Genomic DNA, 10,740 nt, shown 5'->3' with positions numbered 1-10,740 from the left:
AACATACATTTGCAAATGAGCTTTGATTTCGACTAAGACAGCAGTTTTCTGGCAACTTTGCTCAGCTAATCAGATTTTTTTTTAATTCTTAAAAATACAACACAGTTTACTTTCCTTCAAATTTTAGCAAACATTAAATATCTCAAGGTTTTTTTTTTCTTTCTTTAATTTCCAGTTTTCCCAGCTATGAAGTGTCGGTCCTCAATTCTCTCTCCATGGGCTTCATCCTTAAGTTTTTGTCATGTTTAAGTTTTATAACTTCATCATTCAGGACTATCTTTTTATAAATTTTCTTAATACACCGAGTCAAGTAATTTAATTCTCCTCTTTCTCATATCCCTCTCCCTAAGATATTCCACAAGGTCAGATTTTATCTCATTATTCTAAATTTTGCTAACTAATACACATACAATTTCCCATGCGGGCTCTAGGGACTGCGCCTCAAAGTGACGAGAACCGTACTGAGGGCAGATACTCCCGCGTGCTCGCCGATTGACTTGCCACTGCAGCCACTTGTCCTTTCTTAGGTCCTTTCACGACTCTATAGATGGACTGTTTTCTTTATGTGACAAGTCTGTCTTCTGAGGTGAAACTCCAGTACGACTGACTAGAAAAATAACTTTCTTTGGGGCCAGGACTCAAACTAATGGGCTGCAATGTAACATTTAGGAGGGAAACAAATTCATAAAATTTGAATGTTTAATTTACTTTCTTTTTCTTTAATTTTTTTTTTAAATTTCAGCATGTTATTGGGGTACAAATGTTTAGGTTAAATATATTACCTTTGCCCCACCCAAGTCAGAGCTTCGAGTGTGTCCATCCCCCAGATGGTGCGCACCGCACCCATCAGGTGTGAACATACCCGTCCCCTCCTCCCCCCTCCCACCTGCCTGCCATCCAATGAATGTTACTACTATATGTGCACTTAAGTGTTGATCAGTTAATACCAATTTGATGGTGAGTACATGTGGTGCTTGTTTTTCCATTCTTGGGATACTTCACCTAGTAGAATGGGCTCCAGCTCTATCAAGGGTAATACAAGAGGTGCTAGATCACCATTGTTTCTTAAAGCTGAATAGTACTCCATGGTATACATGTACCACATTTAATTAATCCACTCATGGATTGATGGGCACTCGGGTACTTTATTTATGGGCAGTTGGGTTCTTTTCTACTTTCTATTTTTATTAAAGTTTAAGTAAGGTTGGCAGAAAAATATGTATAATGTTGGGTGCTGTAGATTCTCTTCCATTCTATCTCCAAATCAATTAAATGAAAATACTAAACTTGATCTTGTGAGCCTGGGAGCAAAGACTGTTTCCAGACACATTCATTAATTCAGAAATAAAATTTAATGACTTAATTTTGTTTTTACTAGTACACACCAGGTTAACATGCTTTGAACAATCCTACACATGTCCTATCTTTAGCAGGAGCTCAAAGAAAATGTTTGATAAGGTACAGATTTATTATATTATAGTTCAACCCCTATAGTTAGCATAAATACAAAGCCATAGTCATGTTTACAAGGTAAAAATTGTACAACAGCTCTGTAACTAAAATATTATTAATAATGCAGTTTCTGAGAATCAAAGTATCAGCTGGCTGATTTTGCTTTTATGATGTATATTAACATCTTCTTCCAGCATGACAATGCCACTAAAAAATGTTTACCATTCTTTCAATACCTTTTGATTCCTAGTATGCATTACTTGTTGGCAAATTCATTTTAATGGCAGTAAGGTAAGAATTCAGAGTCCAAAGAGCAAAGATTCATTTTGATGAGCTATTTCGTCATAAAACATGCATCGGTAAATTTTCAATTCATAAACTATTTCTGTCATTCAGTGAAGATTATTATTGTAGTTGGCATCCTCACAGGAACTTTTTTTCACTTGATTAAAAGCATTTACCATTACCATTAGATTGGCTATGTCATGCAAGAGGTCCAATAACTCTGCTAAGGGTGTGGCAGTCACCTAACCAGCATGATCAGTTCATGTATGAATGGCTGCCTTGATTAAGCTTCAACGCAAAACATAACACACTTCCAGAACATGTGTCTCCACAGAGCCTCCTACACCTTCCTCGCTAGCTAACCAGACATGGGTCATCGTTGCTTGGCTTGACTTCTCCTTCCAACAGCAAATTCATCACAACCTTTGTCAAATAGCTGCATGTTCCTCTTTTTCCCAGTGGGGGAGTATTGTAAAAGGAAGTCATGTCATCCTACAAAGGAAAATGGTAAGCAAGTCATTTGACTTTTTGTTTGTAAAGAGTTGACAGAGTGACAGTGTCAGCCTAGGGGGAAAAATAAATTCACAGAAAGATTTCTTCATGGAAAATATGAGTTTCCTGAGCTTTTCTTTCATTTCCCTGAGGCATCTTCTCAGCACATAAAACAAAGACAGACATTTTTAGTATTCTCCTCTTTGCTGATAATTTTTATTTACTTTGAGAACCTTTTTTTCAGAAGAGCATAAAATATTAAACAGAGAGCCTGGAAGGGATTGTGCTGGGCGGTAACAGCACCCACGTAGCCTCCTGGATTCCCCAGAATTTAATTTTATAGCCTTCTGGAATCTATGGCTCCTCCCTGATAAAACACTTTAGCTGCTAACTATATAAAGCAAATTTATTTTTTCCTAGATTTCTTTTTTTGTCAGAACTTCATGGCTAAATTAACTAGTAATTAACTAAAAAGTAACATTAATTTCTCAAATAAGTCCGATTGCCCCTCAAGTATTTTGCACTCTGTGAATCTGTTTTGTAAATTAAATGATAAGAGATTAGGGATATTTTGAAGAATTAAGACAATGAAAACAATTCTACAAAAAGTTGTTTTTTCTACTTACTTGTTTTTCAATTTCCTTTGGCCGACTCTCATCTTTTTGAAATTCATGAAATGCGTCTTTCACCAGTCTGTCTAGATCTACTTTGTCTTGAAATTCCAGCTCAGGGTTTCTTTCCAGTACGATGGATACAACCATTAGTAACTACAAGAGACAAAGCCAGTTACATGAGCCGTAACAACGACACACTCTGGACATGTTTTCCTTCTCCAAGCCAGTAGAGGGATCGCCCAGCATTCCGCAGTATGTTCTGCACGAGAGACTTAAAGATCACCTAGGGTGGAAACCACCTAATTTTGCAAATTAGCCGCATAAGTTCTGTTTGGAAGCTGCATAATCTTTTCATTGTGTGTATCCTTGTAGTTGTATAGAAATGTTTTTTAGTCACTTAAATAAAACCAGTAACTTACAAAAATGACTTTCCTAACCTCATATCTAGTACACAGTGCCCTATTCACCCAAAGTGTTCTTTGGGCATTAGTCCTTGCTAGCAAGACACCAAAAAGTGTCCAGTGGAGCAGGGTGGCCAGAGAAGAGGTGGCAGGGAACAAAGCCAGGGAATGCAAGTGAGTTCAGTGGAGACTCTGGATCTAGATCCATAATCAAACGACTTGGAGCCCAGCACCCCAAAACGAGTTTAAGTCTGTAATGCCACAGAAGTTGCTCAGGAGGTGGCTATGTTTTAAACAACAACACTTAACTGTTGACCTCTATGACAGGAATACTATTTGGTATGTATAAACTCTTTTAGTTTAATGCATCACCCTCTTGTCTGGCCATCCACACACTTACCCTAAGTGGTAAAGTTCACTCTGGATGCCAAATTCATTTTAGATGCAAAGATCGTGTCTGAGTATACAATTACTGGCGAAGGCATTCTGTGATGTTTATGGGTCCTACTCAGCACGCCGAATAGGAAATAGACCTCATACTGCCCAATTTGGGCATCTTGCTGACTATACTTTATCTAAAGGCTTCCAAAACAGAACCTGAAAGCACCAAAGGAAACACTTTCAGTAAAATCAAGAGGTCACAATGTGGGAGACCTTTGGGGTACGGCTCTAGCCAGGAGAATACAAAGTTTTATTATACCATAGATGTAAAGGACAATTGCTTCTGCAAAGGGAGCGATCTCACTTTGGTCGACAAGAAGGACCTCTATGTCCACTGTATGTCCCAGATGCTGGGTACTCGACGCGTAAGGTTAAGGTAACAGCACAGGAAGGCATTCACCCCTCTAATAACCCCAGGTTTTCTGGAAACCTAGTCTCTGCCTCACTCCCACATGCTGTGAAACTGACTGCCTGCTACTGTTCGTAGCTGGGACATGAGAGGCAAGGGCGACTTTCGCTCAGCTCTGACTGCAGCTCCAGAAATGCTGGATTTAAAGAGCATTTTAGCGCCACGTCCAGTTAGCACTCCCTGACAGCTTCTGTCTCAGTGAGACGAATTATCTACCCTCGAGAAACACAAAGTCTGATGGAGACATTTCCAGAGAAAGAGACAAAGTGAGGATGAGCTATAGATCATACCCATCATTTGGTAGATTCTCTATGTATTTGGCACAATGTTTTAATGTGACAAAAGGGTACGTATGTGCATATTTCTATTTCAGCATTTAGTTTTATATGGAGCAATGATGACACAGCACACAATTATGTGTCTTCTCTTCATATAGAGATGTTTGAAAAGATGTCCCTCGAAATATTAATAGTGATGATCCCTTGCTAGTGGGCGTAGGAGGAATTTTTGTTTTCTTTTCTATAATTTCCTGAATTGTCGAAACTTTCTACAATAGTTGTGTGTTATTTCTATAAATAGAAAAAACTGAAAACAAAATGAATGGGAAAAGGTCACCTCCTCTATTTTTATGATATTGCTGATGTACTTGCTGTTGAGGGCGAGAATGTAGCTGGAAAGGTGGGCTGTCAGTTTTCCACCCTGGAGGAGTTTCGGGTATGTGAACTGGTCATGTGCCTTGTGGGGTCAAGGATGGCCATCTTCTTGACCACTCCATTGGCGGAGATCATGGTTAGCTGAGGAATAGAATTCTTGGTCTCTTAGGTAGTTTCCCTTATACTAGTTTTCAGGGAGCAAATAGAGAGCCTTTCTTTAGCAATTTTAATACGAACCTCCACGACGATCTGTCTGTACTTTGGCTGGTCAATATTTCCCAATGTGTCTTCAACAAGGAGAGAGAAATTCATCTCATACATGGTCATATCTGACAGGGTTGGTTGCTGAAAAAAATAACTCCACATTAACATGCTGAACTGTTATATTGTAGTTCTCATTTAATAGAGGAATTTCATTTTCTAATCGATAATCTTTTTCAGTTTCTATAAAACCTCAGAGAGCACTTTCAGCTATACAACCGGATTTTATGTATGTCAAACTACTAAAGCCCACCAGCTATTGTGCTAAATTACACCTCTCATTTTTCGTAGTTATCTTCACTATATTAATGTTTTAGGGGAAAAGGAGCATATTAGAAAGCCACTTCAATACACAAAAGGAACAGCCAAAAACTGAGACAACAAATAGAGTACGTATTGCTTTCGGAATTCACACAAGAAGTTATGCTTGCTGTCACGCTGTAGCATGTCAGTCACTTGTTACTGAATTTACATCATTTCTGAGGCACGTCCTTTCTGAGCTGGCAGCATAAAAATGCATACAAACAGGAAAAAACAGCATTATGTGCAGAAATGGCAAGGAAATAGAAAAAAGGCAAAACTAAAAGAATTTACTCTGTTGTTTATCTTTCATTTAAAACAAGAGTACTGTACAGTCTTCCATTCACTTTTCACGAGCCAAAGGAAAACAGAAAATAAACTCAAATTTAAAGGGATACCCCCACTTAGAGTCAAGCCAGGATAAGAAACCCTGTGCTCACTACAAGTAAACAAAGGAAGGACAGCTTGTTCAGCAAGAGGTTTGGCCATGCAGTTCCTTTAAAGAGAGCTTCCTTAAAACATCTGAAATATGATGGTACAAAAAAATTTTGATTACATACAACTTTTCAGCAATATATCCATCTGGGAGAAAAAGCTTTTTTTGTATATAGGGATATTAAAATTGAAAAATAAAAGGAACTCAGATTGAGGAAAAATATTTCCAATACAACTGATTAAACTTCTTATTTTCTAGTACTTTATGCCTTTGGGTATCTGGATACCCCTCCTTTAAAAACACCCTTAGAATACGGAAAAGCAGAAAAGTTATCTGCGGCGCAGAGAAGGAAAGACTTCTCTACTCCGGTGGGTCCCCTTAGAAGTCCCTTTTCCTTATAAAAACACGACGGCGCTTTACCTGTGGCAGATGCTTCCCAGCCACCACGATGCCATTGGGTGTGCGCTCCAGGATCTGCCACACTCGGTCATAGAACCCCGGGGGGGTTCTATTCAAAGACCCATCGATCTGACGCCTGTTCAGCCAACATCTGTAAACCAAAGGAAAGTGCCTTAGAGTGAAAAACTAGCTTGTTCTGGTAGAAAGCAGGGCTTTCAATATGGATTAATTGTTCCAATAGGGTAAGCAATAAAAGCCAAAACCTATCAATGATGCATATCTACCATGTGTTACAGAGGTCAGTAAATATTTCATAGAGAAAACAGAGCTTTCAGGAGACGAGGAAATCTCCAAGATCCTAAAAAATTTAAAAGGCAAAATGTTACTCTCTAGTAAGCTATGAATTGCTCACTACATGAGCAAGTGATTTTCTAATACACAAAGCAGCTTCATTTAAAAACAGCCAATTTCGCAATACCTTTCTGTGGTTTTTACATATAATAAAAGGTAAGCTCCATGAAGACATAGAAATCACATAACTTGGTCATTCCTATTCATCTCTCCCAGAAAGGTGTCTAATAAACATTTGATAAATGAATAAGTGAATGCTCAAAAAAGCATTGATTATAATGAATTACCATATTTTAAACTTTATAAAAATTTGCTATTTAAATATGGCTAAAGTTCCAGTGCTGAAAAATCAGATACAAAATCTTACATGTCATAATAATAGAATGTAATGATAAGCCAAAATTCTAGATCTCTTATTTTCATGGATTAGTATTAATATTAAATCTTAAAGATATGTCATTCACAAAGTGCTAAAGATGTAGAATTTGTATAATTTGAAAAAACACATAGTGACATAGTAGTATATTTCTGCAAAAGCTGAAGACAAAAACACATGCGCGTTTTTTATCCCTGGTATTTAAAGAGGCAGCAGGGCGAAATGCAGACCCAGTCACCAGGGAGGCAGATCGCGAGCGATCAACGCTGTTCCCAGGCATGACAAAGGCCGTGCAGGATACGGTAAACAGAGAAAGACACTTTTGTTCTGGCTAAAGAGGACCAGTGAAGTTTTATCACTACCTGATTGAGAAAGGCATCTTTTTGGGATGTACAAAATTTCTTTTAATAGACCCAGCCTTGCATTGTCGGGTTCAGTGTTTCACTAAAGTGAAGCAGCTCAAAGGTCCAGGGGTTCCTTGGTGAGGTTTTAGTTCAGATAAATAAATACCCCACACTCTGCATTGAATTTCCCCTCCCCCCCCCTTTGTTTGGCAATAAAACAGGGTATTTTCAGAGCTCTGTGAAGTCATGGTTAATATGTTAAAGAGAAGATGTTTGTTCAGAACCACAAGAAAAAGTAGAAATGTGAGAATATTCACAATGGAGGTAGAAAATTATTTTGGAAGTCTCCTTTTTTAATTTTATTTTTTGCTTTTTTATTTTGAAAAATTTTAGGCTTACAGAAAAGTCACAACTATAATTCACAATATTCTTGTGTAGTCTTTACTTGGTTTCCCCTACTTTTGTTATCTTATACAACCATAGTATAATATCGAAACCAGGAAATTAACATTGACATACTATCAATTAATATATGGACCTCATTCAAGCTTTGCCAAATGTACCACTAATGGTCTTGTTTTGATCCAGGATCCAATCGGGGATCCCACACGAAATTTAGTTTCCATGCCTCCTGACGCTCCTCTAATCTGTGACATCTTCCTTGTCTTCTATAACTTTGACACTTTAGAAATGTCAGCTATTTTGTAGGATGTCCCTCATTTTGGGTTGGTCTGATGTTTTCTGATGAATAGGCTGTGATTATGCATTTTCAGCAGGAATATCCAGAAGTTTTGGCCCTTTTCAATGCATCATATCAGGGGATACATGAAGTTAATGTGTTTTATTACTGGTGATGTTAACCTTAAACATTTGGTAAAAGTGGAGTCAGCTGGGTTTTTCTACTGGTAAGGTTACTATTTTTTTCTTTGCAATTAGTAAGTATCTTGAGTGGAAATACCTTGGAATTATGCAAATTTTCCATTTCTCATCATATTTCCATCCAATGATGGGTTCTTGACTGCAAAAATTACTACTGTTTTATATTTGTTTAATGATGATTTTTCTATTTCCATCATTCTACCCACACTTATTAATTGGAATTCTACTATAAGGAAGAGTCCTTTCTCCCTAGTTACCTATTTATATCCCCATGGACTCATGGATATTTATTCTATGGGGTATAACATAACACAATACTATCATTATTTTTTTGTTCAAATTGTCTCAGTTTTGGCTATTGGGGCTCCTTCAAATTGTCTCCACTCTTTCTGACACACCTCTTATCATATTTTGAGCACTTCCTTACTTTCTGGTACGAGATGCTCCAGGCTCATCCTGCATTTTCTTGCTCAGCCCTGGAATCAGTCATTCCTCCAAGGGATAGTGGTTCTTTTTATTGGGGAATGGTATTTATAAACCAGCATCCGGCTGTGAGCTTTGCTCACGTGGTTGTGGTTTCATTGCCTCCAGGTCATCTCGATGGGCAGAGCTAGGGCACCGTGGATGTACATGCACGTGCACACACACATACCCGCATCTATTTCTGTACCTGTCCTCTGCGTGGAAACCACGGACTCACAGCGGACTCAATTCCAGCCCCGCGGCCCCGCCCCCTCCCAGCCCCCGGCCTTATGCGTGGCGACTTTCTCCGGCAGAATCCGGCTCTCGTTACGCACAGTGTATTTACTTGTTGATTCAGTCCTAGTGTTTATGTAACGTAATTCAGAATTGCTAATTCGTACATCTGTGAGAGAAATGTACTAACTAGAGTGTAATATTCGTGCACAGTTCTTTTTTTCTTTAGCCTTACAGTATCCGGTCGAAGCGGTGTTTCCAAAGGTACATCAGTTAATTCCTTTCTTCCCACCCTCTCCGTGTGGAAATATTACTCATTTGTAAAACAGGTTCATTTTTCACTCTTGGTGTTCTACTTTGTGTTCCCTCCACATCTGGTTTACTGTAATTCATCATTCATGTCTGCGATGTCGGAGGCATAGCGACGGTGTAGGCGTCCGGCCGCCCCTGCTGCGCCTGCGTCCTCTCACCCACGTATCCCAGGAAGCCCCGCGCGTCCGCTCACCGAGACCGCGCTCGTTCTTCCGCACAGCCGCACGGGGTCTGCAGCGTGGCCTGCAGCGTGGCTGTACCACAGTTTATTCACACAGTCTCCTGTGGATGGGCATTTAGGTTATGGGAATTCTGAAACTTTCAAATACAAACACTGCTGCAACGAGTCACCTTGTGCATTCACATTTTCAAACTGCTGGAGGCATAGCCTCAGAGCAGATTCCTGAAAGCATTAATAGGAATGCTGGGTCAAAGGATGAGCACAAATTTTGATCCTTTGTGAGATGGTGTCTCATTCCCAACCAGAAGGGCTGGGGTGTCTGGTTCCCGCAGCCTCACCAGTTGTTTATCAGACCTTTTGACTTGTGCTAGTCTGAAACATGAGAAACGGTTCAACATGCTTTAATTTACATTTCTCTAATTATGAGTTATGTTGAACATTTTTTCAAATATCTGAAGGTCTTTTTTATATATTTTAAATAAGGTGATTAATCATGTTTCTTCCCCATTTTTCCCTTGGGTTTTTAGTTCTATCCCTCAATTTTTAAGAATTCTAGGCTATTATAATAGCTCTTTGTGGCACATGTTTTGTTCCAGTTTCTCAGTTGTCTTTTGACATTGGTCATCTCTTTTCTGCCTTGCAAGATGTTCTTTTTAATTTTTATATACCCTTATTAATCTTTTCTTTTGCTGTCCTTGGGTTGTCATAGTTAGAAAGCGTTTCCCATGCTAAAGCTAAAAAGGAATTTACCCGTGTCTTCTTTTCTTGTATGATTTAATTTTTTCATTTAGATCTCTATTTGGAGTTTATTCTTGTGTATAGTATAAAGTATGGGTTTGGTTTTATCTTTTTCCAAATGGCTATCCAGTTGTTCTTTTGCTATTTATTTCAAAAGTCCATACTTGATCTTACCATATACTAAATTTCCATATGTACTTGGGGGTCTATTTCTGGATCTTCTATTGTGTTCCACTGGTGTGTTTGTTCATGCACCAACCACACTGTTTTTATTATAGAGGCTTTGTAGTATGTTTTAATATCTATTAGGACAAGTCCTTCTTTTACGCTGTTCTGGTTATTCTTGCACGTTTGTTTTTCCACATGAAGTTTAGTATTAACTTAACTAATTTCATAAAACAGCTTATTGAAATGTTACTGGAATTGATTAAATTTACAAATGACATCTTTATAACAGTGAGTGTTCCTATTTAAGAACAAAGATGCCTTTCCATTTGTTCAAATCTAGAATTTTCTAGGCATATAACTATACCACCTTGGAAAATGTCAGGCACAAATGTGTCAATAAATACTTGCCTACTATATTAAAGCTCTTTCTGTAATAAAAAAAATTCTTAATTCAATGCAACCCACAGCATTTATTTTCCTCTTAGTCTAAGATCAGCACAAATTAAGACTGTGAAAGGGTTTAGACTTGAAGTCTAGTTAGGGAGACAAAAT

At 38.3% G+C, this 10,740-nt stretch overlaps 1 protein-coding gene across 1 annotated transcript in view; it reads right to left on the bottom strand.

Annotated features, from left to right (window-relative positions):
- Positions 1-1,447: 1,447 nt before the first annotated feature.
- PHKB (phosphorylase kinase, beta) overlaps positions 1,448-10,740 on the bottom strand; it is a 252,022-nt gene continuing 242,729 nt past the window's right edge. Inside the window, exons 27-30 of the mRNA XM_012653961.1 lie at positions 6,165-6,294; positions 4,985-5,092; positions 2,856-2,996; positions 1,448-2,229 (exon numbers count right to left, since the gene is read on the bottom strand). Of these exons, the coding sequence (XP_012509415.1) occupies positions 2,092-2,229; positions 2,856-2,996; positions 4,985-5,092; positions 6,165-6,294 (517 nt within the window). The 3' untranslated portion in view covers positions 1,448-2,091. The remainder of the gene's footprint in view (positions 2,230-2,855; positions 2,997-4,984; positions 5,093-6,164; positions 6,295-10,740) is intronic.

The sequence above is a fragment of the Propithecus coquereli genome, unplaced genomic scaffold (assembly GCF_000956105.1).
Source record: "Propithecus coquereli isolate 6110/MARCELLA unplaced genomic scaffold, Pcoq_1.0 Scaffold436, whole genome shotgun sequence".
NCBI lineage: Eukaryota > Metazoa > Chordata > Mammalia > Primates > Indriidae > Propithecus > Propithecus coquereli.
The sequence above is the reverse complement of the archived record's forward strand: the minus strand, read 5'-3'. Positions and strand labels throughout refer to the sequence as shown.